This window comes from Triticum aestivum, chromosome 3D, assembly GCF_018294505.1.
Source record: "Triticum aestivum cultivar Chinese Spring chromosome 3D, IWGSC CS RefSeq v2.1, whole genome shotgun sequence".
Lineage (NCBI taxonomy): Eukaryota > Viridiplantae > Streptophyta > Magnoliopsida > Poales > Poaceae > Triticum > Triticum aestivum.
The window spans coordinates 374754206-374768346 of NC_057802.1; the positions used below are offsets into that span (position 1 = coordinate 374754206).

Below are 14141 nucleotides of genomic sequence, written 5' to 3' on the forward strand. Positions count from 1 at the left end.
ATGTTTAAGTTAACCCAAATATTCTTCAGGAAAAAAAGGAAATAGCAAAACTATTTTTTGTGTGAAGATTCCAATAGTTCGTATTTGGTGTTCATGTTGTTTTAAATAATTTTTTCCCAATTGTTATCGCAATATCATGACAATTTATAAACAATGTCCATTCACAGCAAATGTTCCGTTAATTCGAATGAAGTGTTCTATCAATTCATATCAGCTGTTTTCTTACTAATTTGGGGGAAATGTTCTAGCATTGAAAAAAATAACGTGTGAGCTACTTTATAAAGTCACTGGTGAATCAGAAATTGACACATGGAATAAGAATAAGCTAAAACTACCACTAAATATTAAGGCTGCCATAATACAAAAATAAATTGAAATATGTCTAATGTGAACTGACGAGGGAAGGTGGGTAATATATTCACTTTAGTAGTTACACATTGCTGTTAGTGCCAACTCATGTTTGTGTTCATTCAATGTTGTATTTCAAGTCTGTTGTTGATCTTGCCTGTTGTTTGTACATCAGAATCGGGGTTATCTCGACAGGGAACAGTGCATATCATTGCTTAATGAGCTGAACAAGTACAGGTAACTGAAGTTCCCTCATACATTACACTGTATGTTTGTATCAAATCACTTTCTACATTATATTGTTCATCAGTAAGTCTTTTTGATGATCTTCAATTATTATTTTTCTCTTGAGAAAACTCAAAAGCCTTGCGGGTGCATTGATAGAAAGAAGAGTTTGTACAAGCCCTAAGAATGCAACACCCGATAATTACAACGTGACGGCTCTAAACGCTAGAAACAGCCATCACCGGAAGCAAAGCCGCAAGACCCTTGCGCCCGCTGTTGCCCATTGCCCAGCTTCCATCTTGATTGTGTCTGCTTTGGGTCTTCTTATACATGCCTAGGATCACCAATTGGTGTAGAGGCATGGTGGCCAAGACCAACTTGACCAAGGTGAGGCAACCTGCCTTCGTCATCATGGACGCCCTTTAGTTGGGGAGGCGATCCATGATCCTGTCGACCAAGGGCTGGAGTGCCACACTCGAGGGCTTCTTGAGCCCTAGGGAAGGTAGCAGACTTCATAACTTATGCCGCCTCATGGGCCTCCTCCTCTGAACAACTGATGGGGGACACTGAGCACTTTCATAGTTGGTGTGCAACCCCTATGCATTCCCGAAGAGCGCAAGCAAGTTGCAAACGATAGAATGCTCCTCCATACCCAGGAGGCAGAAGATGACGACTTCGTCTGCATAAACGAGACAGTAGTTATCAGGTCGCGGGGCGCGAAGCCAAGGAGCAACCCGAACTCTCTGGCCCTAGCAAAGAACCTGTTGAAAGCATCAATCACCAACACAAACAACATAAGGGAGAGTGTCTCGCCCTGACGCAGGCCCTTGCTGCCAAACCGAAGGCCCCGGTTCGCCGTTGAGCATCACTCGTGCTACTTGAGGGTACAGTAGGAAGTCAATCCACTCACGGAAGCGTGGGCCAAAACCTATCCCGCGAAGCACTTTGAAGCGGAGAGCCCACAACCCAAAAAACCGAGTCGAACGTATGGACGGTATCCAGCTTTAGCATGGCTCATGGCTCACCCAGCCGCTGCAAATATCTCGCCGTTTGCTGAATGAACATTAAGTTATCATGAATGCAACATTTCCTGATGAACGCGCACTGTTTCTCCTCAACCAGTGCCCCTAGCCTCGGCGACAGCTGGGTGGCTAGCTTCTTTGCCACCAGCTTGGCAAAGATGTGGATGAGACTAATGTGGCGGTAGTCTCCAAGGGATAACATAAACATAGGTAGGCGGTAATCTCGGCGACAACACTACGTTTCTACTCATCACATTGCCAGAAGAATCTAGGCCGATAGAAATCTGATCTTTTCAACACCCCCTAGGGTCTTCAAAGAACGATAACATAAACATATGTAGGCTTGTAAGGACAGCATTAATAAAAGTCAAACTAGTGCTCTAAGACATGCCCTCGCCATTCCAGCTGCTAAGTTTTTTTTGAACCGGTCTTCGATGATCTTCCATTCTTTATTAGTGATTTTTCCATAATGAATGGGTATCCCAAGATAACTAAATGGAAGAGAACCAGTCGTGAATCAAATAATTGCCTATACTCACTCCACATCTTTGGCTTTGCCAAAGCAGAAAAGCTCACTTGTGGAAGTTAATTTTGAGACCCGAAAGTTGCTTGAAAAGGCAAATAATTAATTGCATAGTCAAAACTTTCACTAAATCATGCTCCATAAGATGATAGTGTCATCAGCATACTGTAGAACCGACACACCACCTTCAACAAGGTGTGGAATCAGACCACCAACTTGGCCATCCTCCTTAGCTCTTGCAATGAGAACTGCGAGCATGTCGGCTACGATGTTAAAAAGGATTAGTGACATAGGATCCCCACTGCCGCACCCCTTCCGGGTTTGGAAATTATGACTAATGTCATCGTTAACCTTTACCCAAATGCTACCACATTGGACAAAACTCGCCACCTGTTGACGCTAGTCAGACGTGAAACTGATATGCGCGAAGCTTATTGTAGAAAAGGCCAGTTGACTTTATCGTAAGCCTTTTTGAAGTCCACTTTAAAAATAACTCCGTCGAGTTTCTTGGAGTGGAGTTCGTGAATAGTTTCGTGTAGGACAACCACTCCCTCCAGAATGTGTCGTCCTTGCACGAAGGCTGTTTGCGCTGGTCGAACAACAGAATGAGCAATAGTGAATACCCTATTAGTTCGAACTTCCGCAAAAAGATCTAAAGCTTACGTTCATCAAACAGTTTGGCCTAAAATACTCAGTTCGTACCTCACCCTCCTTTTTCTGGAAGCAACGTGATAATACCAAAGTTGAGACCAAACAAGTATTGAGATATTTTCATATTCTTTTGTTGCTAGCTCCTCTGCCAGCTATGGCTATCATATAACTTATTTCACTTTCGTAGGTCCTTACCAAAAACCTCAAGGGAAGATTTTGAATTAATTTTCGCCGAGCTTGATCGAAGTGGTGATTTCAAGGTATGTGTTCTTCTTATGTTCAGTTGGCATGTTTTGCTTTTGTGAAGTCAGCAAGTACATAATATTGTTTAGTATTGTGTTGAAGAAAGAATGACATATTCATAATGTTGCTTGCTCCAACTGATGGTACATGCAAATACAAGAGTTGGTGCATTGCAATCTGAATTTAGAGTTTCTGTTAAGATTTACAAATGCCTGAACCTTGGTCAATAGTTGCAAGGAACTGAGCTTAGCTTTGTTGGTGGGAGGCGGGGGTGTACTCCCTCACCGCCCATGTCTGAGTCCTCTTCAACTCAGATTTTGGTGCCTATTTGTTCTAATTTATTTATCTTGTCCAGGTTACCTCCGAAGAATTTGCTGACCTATGCAATACCATTGCAATAAAATTTCAGAAAGAACCACCGGTATATTGTTCTTACTTTGGCATTCATGATCCCATACATTTTCTGTGTTACAAAAATGATGCGGTTACTGATGTACACCTTTGGCTGTTAATTTTAATCTAGTATTTCAGTAAAAGTTCTAGAACTGCAATTGAAGAATACCAATTAGACTTTTAAGGATAATCTGCCTGTTGTGTAAATATATGAACGGTGAAAATTGGAAAGGTGTGATTAGCAAGGATATAAATTTATTTTGTACCAGGGGTAGTAATAGTTTGAAATTTAAATATATTTTTATTTTATGTTAATACCGTGTTACTGTAACCAACATTCTGAATTATTTGACTCAGTGTTGTACGCATGTTTGCAGCCGTCTTATCTGGAAAAGTTCCCATTCTACCATTCACCACTTTGTGGGAGGTTGAAATCTTTTGTGCGGAGCCGCGTCTTTGAGTACATTATTGTTTTTGTTCTTCTGATAAACCTAGTTGCCGTCATTATCGAAACAACGGTATGAACTCTTTTACATTTACAAAATTTTGAATCAACAGTTGTGTTTTATAAATGCTATACTTGGTGGTGTGACATGATGATTGACAAATAAATATGATATGTGATCTATGATGGGCATATATCTGATAGGTAGAACCATAATATTTTCAATTCTCGCAACTTATGCACCGAAGTCTTGTGAAAAAGAAAGATCAATGCTCTTGGTCCAATACAGTAAAAGAAAAAACAATTCTTCACATTAGCTGGGAGCAAGTGTTGCAGCATTATTCATTAACTACGGTTTCCAAATTGGAATATTTTTTTGTTAGAAATGATGGACTTATGAGAAGAAGCCTGATTTGTTAACAACGGTATTAATTAAAAATTGGCACGACATGAGCTTTGTTAATTATAGGACTTTCGGTATTTTGTAAGTGAAAAAGTTATAACTGTTGGGAGTCCTATTTGTGAGCAAAAATAATAATCAAAATGAAGTTTGAAGTAGCTATTTTTTCTTCATTTCTTACTGTCCGCTCTCGTGTGCATGTTTGCTAAGTGATGACTAGTTGGCAGCATAACTGTTTGCAACCCACCATCCTCTTACAACTAAAAATCAAAACTATTGAACTTACTATTGCAAACTATCCCTGACAATCTCTTTGCTAATGTGATATTTGCAGCTTGATATAGAAAACAGCTCCTCACAGGAAACGTGGCAGGAAGTAGAGTTCTTTCTTGGTAAGGATCTTGTGGTGACATTGTTTCAACAGTTCTATGTAAGCAGCATTATGATTTTATCTGATGAATTTATACCTAATATGACTTCCGCTGGGAAGTATATCATGTCCTAGAAAGGATGCTGTCAAACGTTTCTCTGACGTTGACTATTAATATATTGAAATTGGATAGGTGAAAATAATACTATTAGATCTATCGTGAAGAATATTACTGCAATAGCATAATTTTATTTTTCTCTGACATATTTATATGAAAAGTAATGGTAGAAGTTGCACAATGGAGACCGTGCCTATGTCCAAAGTGTCATTTATTTCCGAATAAAAGGTGTACATTATCTGATTCCAACATACTTGAATAACATATATTATCATCTTGTTGGCTTCCAAAACCATCTCAACCTTTTTCCCTTTTACTAGCAGTTTCTTTTCCAGGTAGAATGCCATATGTAAGCATCTTTGTGTTGCTCCAAGTTTAGGCTGTAATGGTGTTCTACATAATTCATATGGAAGCATGTTTAGTCACAAATTCACAATGGGTGTAAGGTTCAAAACGAGCAGAACTTGAGCAAGCCATTTTTATCCCGGTGGAATGTCGTACTTAAGCATCTTTGTGTTGCTCCAAGTTTAGGCTGTAATGGTGTACTGCATGATTCATATCGAACCTTGGTTAGTCACACTGGTTGTAAGGTACAAAACGAGCAGAACTGGAGCAAGTCATATATTGGAATATCAGAATTTAAACGAACCAATATCGTAATTGTATCATATATTGGAGTGATGTATTCTCAAAAGTAAATTAAGTTATGAAAGATGAACTCGATCTAGAGGCCACCTCTTTTAGTAGAACTTTAGTGCATTAATGCCTAGAGCATATGCTAGCAGTGGCCTAAAAAGTGTGGCAGTACATATTAGCCTTAGCTTGTATTCTGCAGAATCACACTTCCCCGCCACATTTGCTTGGTGCATATGTTGCACGGCAACACTTGGACTTCACATCACACTTCTTTCATCATTGTCCCCTTTCTTCTTTCCTGTTGGCACCTCACCAGTCAGTTAACATATTTTATTGATGGTTTTTTCATCTTCCTGGAAAATTTATATTGAGATGTTAATCGAAGTAATATTTTGCAGGATGGATTTATGTAGCCGAGATGGCACTGAAAATATTTTCATTAGGATTTGGTGCTTATTGGATGGAAGGCCAAAACAAATTTGATTTTGTGCTTACTTGGACTATATGTAAGTTTATCACACGTTCTCTCATCAGATGAGCTTAAACCCACTTCTTCTGAGGAAATTTTATTCGGTTTCTTCTATCGATACCTTTTATCTTGTATTGTTAAGAAAAACATGTAACGCCCACGATGCGGCTATATCTCCCACGTGTCGAGGCACGACTTAGAGGCATAACTGCATAGTGGTTTTGTCGCAAGAAGGGTCATCTTCACACAATCCCATGTAATGAACAAGAATGGGATAAAGAGTTGGCTTACAATCGCCACTTCACATAATACATAAATATAATTCATACATCATCCAAAATACACACATAGACCGACTACGGTCAAAATCCAAATGAAAATAAGATAACCCCAAATGCTAGATCCCCGATCGTCCCAACTGGGCTCCACTACTGATCATCAGGAAAAGACACATAGTAACGACCACGTTCCTCATCGAACTCCCACTTGAGGTCGATCTCATCAACTGCACTGGCATCGTCGGCACCTGCAATTGTTTTGGTAGAATCTGTGAGTCACGAGGACTCAGCGATCTCACACCCGCGAGATCAAGACTATTTAAGCTTATAGGAAAGGATGGTGTAATGAGGTGGAGCTGCAGCAGACAATAAGCATATATGGTGGCTAACATACGCAAAAGAGAGCGAGAAGAGAAGCAACGGAACGGTCGTCATCTAGTAATGACCAAGAAGTGATCCTGAACTCCTACTTACGTTCATGCATAACTCAAACCGTGTTCACTTCCCGGACTCCGCCAAAAAGAGACCATCACGGCTACACACACAGTTGATGTATTTTAACTGGGTCAAGTGACAAATTCTTTACAACCGGACATTAACAAATTCCCATCTGCCTCATAACCGCGGGCACGGCTTTCGAAAGATAGTACCCTGCAGGGGTGTCCCAACTTAGCCCATCATAAGCTCTCACGGTCAACGAAGGATAAACCTTCTCCCGGAAAGACCCGATCAATCTCGGAATCCCGGTTTACAAGACATTTCGACAATGGTAAAACAAGACCAGCAAAGCTGCCCGAATGTGCCGACAAATCCCGATAGGAGCTGCACATATCTCGTTCTCAGGGCACACCAGATGAGCAGTCCGTACAACTAAAACCAATCCTCGAGTTTCCCCAAGGTGGCGCTGCAAAGGGCTCTAGTTTGGACCAGCACTCAGAGGAACACTGGCCCGGGGGGTTTAAATAAAGATGACCCTCGGGCTCGCGAAAACCCGAGGGAAAAGGCTTAGGCGGCAAATGGTAAAACCAAAGTTTGGCCTTGCTGGAGGAGTTTTATTCAAGGCGAACTGTCAAGGGGGTCCCATAAATCACCCAACCGCGTAAGGAACGCAAACTCAAGGAACATAATACCGGTGAGATGGAAACTAGTGCGGCAAGAGTGGAACAAAACACCAGGCATAAGGCCGAGCCTTCCACCCTTTACCAAATATATATAGATGCATTAATATAATAAGAGATATTGTGATATCCCAAAATATCCATGTTCCAACATGGAACCAACTTCATCTTCACCTGCAACTAGCAACGCTATAAGAAGGGCTGAGCAAAAGCGGTAACTTAGCCAAACAACGGTTTGCTAGGAAAGGATGGTTAGAGGCTGACATGGCAATATGGGAGGCATGATATAGCAAGTGGTAGGTAGTGCAGCATGGCAATAGAGCGAACAACTAGCAAAACAAAGATAGAAGTGATTTTGAGGGTATGGTCATCTTGCCTGCAAGGTTCTCAGAGTTGTCGAAAGCTTGATCCTCGTAAGCGTACTCAACAGGTTCCTCGTTCACGAACTCGTCTCCCGGCTCTACCCAAGACAAGAACACAAGCAATGGAACCACAATCAATCACGGGAAATGCACAAGCAACATGATGCAAAACATGTATGATATGCAAGATATGATATGCCATGCATATGCGTGCTCCGGAAGAAAAATGATGAACAAGGCAGTAACTTGGCAAACCAAGCATGCCACTGGAAAGATGAGATGATTTCGGTTGAAATCGATATAAAGATCACCGGAAACGGATGCACGGTTTGCAAATGGCAAGCAAAACAAGAATGACACGAATCTGCGATTAACAGCATGATAGCACTTAAAATGCAACAAGTAACAATGCTACAACACTTCAACATTGCAACAAAGCATATGGCAGTAATCTACAGGAGATGCTTGACAAAAAATGAACACTGAGCTACGGCTAGATCACACCACAGCAGGTTCAAACAAGCATGGCAAAAGTGCAAAAGATAACAGGTTCACAGACTTGGTGAAATTACTGGACATGACTGAAACAGCATCAGGTAGCAATGTTCAGAGCACGAAATCAACATGCTACAGGAACTTAACATGGCAAAACAAGGCATGGCAGTATTCTACTAAATGCATATGACAAAAGTCCCTTACTGACCATAAGCCAAAAAGGATCAGAAGATATGATGGCACCCATGTAAACATAGCAAGTTTCGTTAACAGGTTTCAGACTTAGCAGAAAACAGAGCATGACAGAAACAATAATATGAAGGCATCTTGGTGAGCTTGATGCACTCACCACAAAGCAATGCATGACCAAACAAGTATACCTACAGCAAGATGACATGTTTATGAAGCTATCCATGGCAAGAGCAAATACATAGCATGTATGGATCAACTACAACAAGCTTGACAAAATTGAATTACATGTAAACAATCTGCCAGAAATATTTTTTAGCAAAAGTAGAGCAAGATTGAGTCATGATATGGCACTCCATAATTGCAAACAAGGGCAGGAATGGATCAATTACAACAATAGCTACAAAACATCCTTACTGAACATCTCCAAAATATGCATGGATCTCTCTGTAGCATCAAGTTTACATGGCAACAAAATAACAGCAGAGAAAGACTTAGAGAAATCACTAAGTCTCTGAAATCAGAAACATTACGGAGCCTAGTTTGCATGCTTGTGCTAGTCACCACAGAGATCACAAAAAATACATGGCATACACCACTGGAAAGATGGCATGGCATACAACAAAACACATGTAGAGCTCATGCCCATAAGATGCACAGATTAAATGCAACAAAAATAATAAATCACCAAGTTCTGATAAGTAACAGCCGATAACAGCAACTAGCACTCTTGCACCAGAGATTTGGGCATCAAGATGAACTCAAATGAGTATGGTGCAATGGAATAAAATGAAGAGCATCACGAGACGAACAAATCGATATATTACACGCGCGAAACGGAGCTATATGCAGAGAGTTGTGATGCTATGAACAGGTACACATATTGTGAAAATAAAAGACTTGGAAATATTTCGGGGGATCTCGGGGTCAACCTGAGGGTTGACTGGATCGGGATCTCGGCTCGGGCTCGGCTGTTCGAGCTCGCCGGAGCGAGGGACGCCGGCGTCGGGCGAGGAGGCGGAGCGGCGCGGGGAGGCGGCGGCGACCGGCGTCGAGGGCGGCTCCCTCGGGGCGCGGCGGAGGCGGGGCACGGCGGCGCCGGCGCAGGAGGCGGAGCGGCGTGGGGAACGAAGGGCGGCGGCGGCTCAGGTGCACGGGCCCGCGGGGCGGCGTACGGGAGCCGGCCACGGGCCTGGCGGGCCGCGGCGCGGGAGCCGGCGGGGAACGCCACGTGGCGCTGCGCGGCTGGCCGGGCGGCGGCGGCGACTGTCCGGCGGCGGAGAGGGAGCGGGGCTAGGGTTGGACTGCGAACGTATTTCGGGAGGGATGCATATATATAACTAGAGGGAGCTAGGAGAGTCCAAATGAGGTGCGGTTTTCGCCCACACGATCGTGATCGAACGACCTAGAGCATGGAAGAGAGTTTGGTGGGTTTTGGGCTGTTTGGAGAGGGTTTTTTGCTGCAACACACAGAAGGCATCTGCGGTTACCCGGTTAACCGTTGGAGTACCAAACGACCTCCAAATGGAACGAAATTTGACCGGTGGTCCACCGGTGGTATACCAAGGCCACTTGACAAGCCTCAGTCCATTCCGAGAACGTTTGACACTCGCTCACGAAAGAAAACAAGAGGGGTGCGCCGGAGGAGATGGGAGCGCCGGATTGCAAAACGGACAACGGGGAAAATGTTCGGATTCATGAGACGAACACGTATGCAAATGCAATGCACATGATGACATGATATGAAATGCATGACATGAACAAAATACAAAACGACAAACAAAACCCGACCACGAAGGGAATATCATAACACATAGCCGGAAATGGCAAGAGTTGGAGTTACAAATATGGAAAGTTACATGCGGGGTGTTACAAAACATCTGCACTAAGAATATTTTGGTTCAAACAGGAGGAATCAGATCCTTTTCACAACTCTATAGGATTCATAAAAAAAAAAGAAACTACATCTAGTAATTGTGTATACAAGATTATGGAAACCATATGATCGAGCATAATTGATTCACCATTGATCAGAGTCATCAACTTACAAATCAATATGCATGATCCAAAGAAATATGATGCATAGTTCTTGTTAAAGTTAAGCTTTTGTCTATCCTGGAGCTGTATCGTTCCTCCATGCAAGCACTGAAAATAAGTTGACAGCTACTCCCTCCGTAACTTAATATAAAACGTTTTTTGACACTGTAACGTCTTATATTAGGTTACGGAGGGAGTACTATTGTTTGAGTATTTCATATCTTTAATAACTTTTCAATGGAAGCTAGTATATCTTACATTATATTCTTGTAGTCATCTAACATATGATTCCCTTGTAGTTATTGGAGAGACTCTAACGTTTGCCTTCCCGTCAAAGCTTCCCTTTCTTTCAAATGGAGAATGGTAATTTTCACTGTTTCGGATGCATTACTTTCCAAATTTTAGTCAAGTCATCATACGTATCGATAAATATTTCCATTCCAGTATCCTGTATGCTCTTCTTATTTAAATTCTGGAACAAAAATGAATGACCTCCATGTGCCTTATGAGGTCAAAACCCAGCCCTAAACCTCATGCTCTATGATAATGGCCCACAAGGCTAGAACCAGTTCAACTAAACTAAAGTATGCTTCTTGGTATGACGGCGATTTTGGAATATGTAATTTGATTCCACTGTAACAAGAAACTGCAAGCAGAAATACAACCCCCTGAGATATATGTAGTGATGTTGAGCCGTACTTGTTGGAATTACCATTTCAACATTTAGCTACTTTGAAATGTTTCGAGCTATCACATCTGAAAGAATCTGACATTATCTTGTTTGCTCAATCTTTGCGATCTTGCGGTCAGATATGTAACTTTCATTTGATGTTTGCCCAACAGGATTCGGTATCTTCTCCTTGGAAGGGTGTTGCGCTTAACAAGAATTTTGCTGCAAGTTCAACGTTTCAGAGCGTTTGTTGCAACATTCTTTACCCTGATGTCTAGTTTGATGCCATATTTGGGGATAGTATTCTGTGTTCTTTGCATGTACTGCTCCCTTGGTTTGCAGGTTAGAATGTTTGCACATTAAGTTTAAGATTCAGTTTGTTCTTTGGACAATGATCCACCTACATACAATAGTTTGTTATTTGTGCCAGTGATTGCTATTTTTTCTTTCTTTGTTCACAGCTTACCCATGCACTAATTACTACTGTTGTTTGAGTTGAACTTATCCTGATCTGAACTGGACACCTTCACTGTTAAAATATCATTAGCACTTTTGACATGTTACTATTTGTGAACTGATAGCTTAGTCTGTTTCATTTGCAGATTTTTGGGGGCATTGTGTATGCTGGAAACCCAACACTAGAAGAAACGGACCTCTTCAATAATGAGTATCCTTGTTTGTTCTTCTTCCACTGTTGGGATTCCACTAGGAATTTTACAGTTTCTTGTGGCCAATGATTCAAATACGTCGTTGCTAACCTCTGTAACTGGCGCTTACTGGCCGTCCTAGCTTGGATTGGTAATATAATGTCAGTCTGAAAGAGATGTTTTCAAATTTTCATATGAATTGACATGAAACAACAATTCAATGCTCATATAAAACAAAAAAAGAACACAATAATATGAGCAAAAATATATGTTATAAATAAATATCAAGCCAGAATAGATAATGCACTCGGCTGGTAACCGCCAAGTTACCGGCTAGCCCACTACTTGCCTTGCTATGCTAAACCTAAAGCATGCTTTTGAAATGTATCTGTTTCACATAATTCTTGCATTTTTTCCCCTTGACATATTCAGCTATCTTCTTTTTAACTTCAATGACTATCCAAGTGGTATGGTCACTCTGTTCAATTTGTTAGTGATGGGCAATTGGCAAGTATGGATGGAGGTAAGAATATTCTCCGTTCTATTAAATGAATTAAAGTGGTCAGGATTGTCTTCCTAATCAATGCGAAGACATCTGGTAAAAATACTGAACAGAATTTTGTATTTGCTAACCTGTGTTTCTTTATCTTTCTTTCTAATACTTTCAGAGTTATTGGCAACTGACTGGAAGTTCTTGGAGCCTGATTTATTTTGTCAGCTTTTACCTTATTTCAATATTACTACTGCTTAATCTGGTAAGATCTTAAATAGATCCTCATTTTTTTGTTCATCCAGTAACATGCATGACATAAGTTTCTAACTTCGCATAATTTTAGATTTTGAATGACTGACCTGTGCATGGCTAGAACTTTGTTGAGAAGTGGATATTTCCAAGAATTGTACTCCCTCCGATCTAAAATAAGTGTCGCAGTTTTGAACTGGGTTTAGTTCAAAACTGCGACACTTTTTATAGATCGGAGGTAGTAGCTCATTATATGTTATTAGATGTTTAGTTACTGATTATAAATTTTGTATTTCTTTTATCTTCGTAGATTGTAGCATTTGTGTTGGAGGCATTTTTTGCTGAGATGGAACTGGAGAAAGGTGAAGAGGTTGATATCCAGGTGAGAATGAGATGAATATTTAAGCTACTTTTTATCCGGATTGAAAGAGCTGATATTTTAGGACACTCTCCATCACCTGCAGAATTCTACATCTGGAGGAATAAAGAAACGCCGGTCTATGCGGTAATGTAGATCTTGTTATTTTCTATTATTATATATGAACATACGGTGGCAGGCTTTGCGGTCTTATCATTTATGTGTTGTAGTGTGAGGTCAAAGGGTACGATGGTTGATATTCTTCTGCACCATATGCTGAGCAATGAACTTGATGGATCTCAAAACTCTTGAACAATGACTGGTATTATCCTGCTTCTCACTCAGAACTTCCATATAATTGTGCTAAAATAATCAAATTCATGAAGTTAGATGTTTTTAGTGTATGATATTATCCATGCCAGACACTAGCTCATTTCTAGTGTTTGTTATTTGTTAATGTCTTTTTACTAAATGTCTTACTGGATAGGTGCCTGGCATTAGTTTGCCTACATCATTTTCACGATTACATCGGTGCTGCCCCCTCATTGTGCTTTAATGGTTATAACTCTTGGTTTTTTTTATTCAGTTCTGCTAGGATGGAAGCAAGAAAATACACGAACGCTTACAACCAGTATATTCCCAAGCACGGAGTATGTAGCAGCCGCGATAAATTTCTGAGTAGTGCTGCAACGCACTCGATTTGCTTCCTCTTTCAGAATCAAGAAATACATCGAATATGCGTATTTGTATCTGGTCGATTTGATACTGCTGTCTGTCAGTCTGGTAGAGTTTTATACACACTCCGTCTCAGTCAACATACCAACAAGCAACTATAGAAGAGTTCAAGTCACCACTTCAAAGTGTAGTCAGCAACTTGTATAAAACAAAAGGAACTGTACTGGAAATAAATATGATACTACAGGCTCTGGTACTTTTTTCTGTAACTAATCTTATATCAGTTGAAATACTATCAATATATGATACTACAGGCTCTGGTACATTTTTCTGTAACTGATCTTATATCAGTTGAAATACTGGGATTCTGTTTTTTTTAGAAGAAAAGGGCACCACGCCCCAGCTCCATTTCATTCCAGAAATGAAACATAAAGTTCCGAGAGCTACATAGAAGACCGCGGAGGAACGGCAGACAAACCGCCTCAGCCACAACGCAGACAAACGCGCAAAACAAAGTGCAGAAAGCAAAAAACTAGTGCTCTAGCCTATTACACTGTTAAAGACGCAAGTTCATCAGTTCTTAGCAATCACAGCCCTCCTCATTCTAGGTATAGGGGAAAACAACTCCCCCATCTGCCAGGATATCTTCAGTGAGCTTGCCCAGCTTCAACCAGGGTCTGGCCACATCAAGAGAGGGGGACTTCTTGCCAGTTGATCCAACTCCTTC

General features: G+C 41.1%; 1 protein-coding gene across 1 annotated transcript in view; it reads left to right on the forward strand.

Annotated features, from left to right (window-relative positions):
- Positions 1–13739, forward strand: part of LOC123078987 (two pore calcium channel protein 1-like) — an 18607-nt gene extending 4868 nt beyond the window's left edge. The window contains exons 10-24 of the mRNA XM_044501652.1: positions 524–585; positions 2957–3029; positions 3368–3433; positions 3783–3923; positions 4585–4642; positions 5773–5880; positions 10622–10685; positions 11166–11334; positions 11595–11659; positions 12072–12162; positions 12308–12394; positions 12692–12763; positions 12846–12886; positions 12970–13061; positions 13326–13739. Of these exons, the coding sequence (XP_044357587.1) occupies positions 524–585; positions 2957–3029; positions 3368–3433; positions 3783–3923; positions 4585–4642; positions 5773–5880; positions 10622–10685; positions 11166–11334; positions 11595–11659; positions 12072–12162; positions 12308–12394; positions 12692–12763; positions 12846–12886; positions 12970–13051 (1179 nt within the window). The 3' untranslated portion in view covers positions 13052–13061; positions 13326–13739. The remainder of the gene's footprint in view (positions 1–523; positions 586–2956; positions 3030–3367; positions 3434–3782; positions 3924–4584; positions 4643–5772; positions 5881–10621; positions 10686–11165; positions 11335–11594; positions 11660–12071; positions 12163–12307; positions 12395–12691; positions 12764–12845; positions 12887–12969; positions 13062–13325) is intronic.
- Positions 13740–14141: the final 402 nt, after the last annotated feature.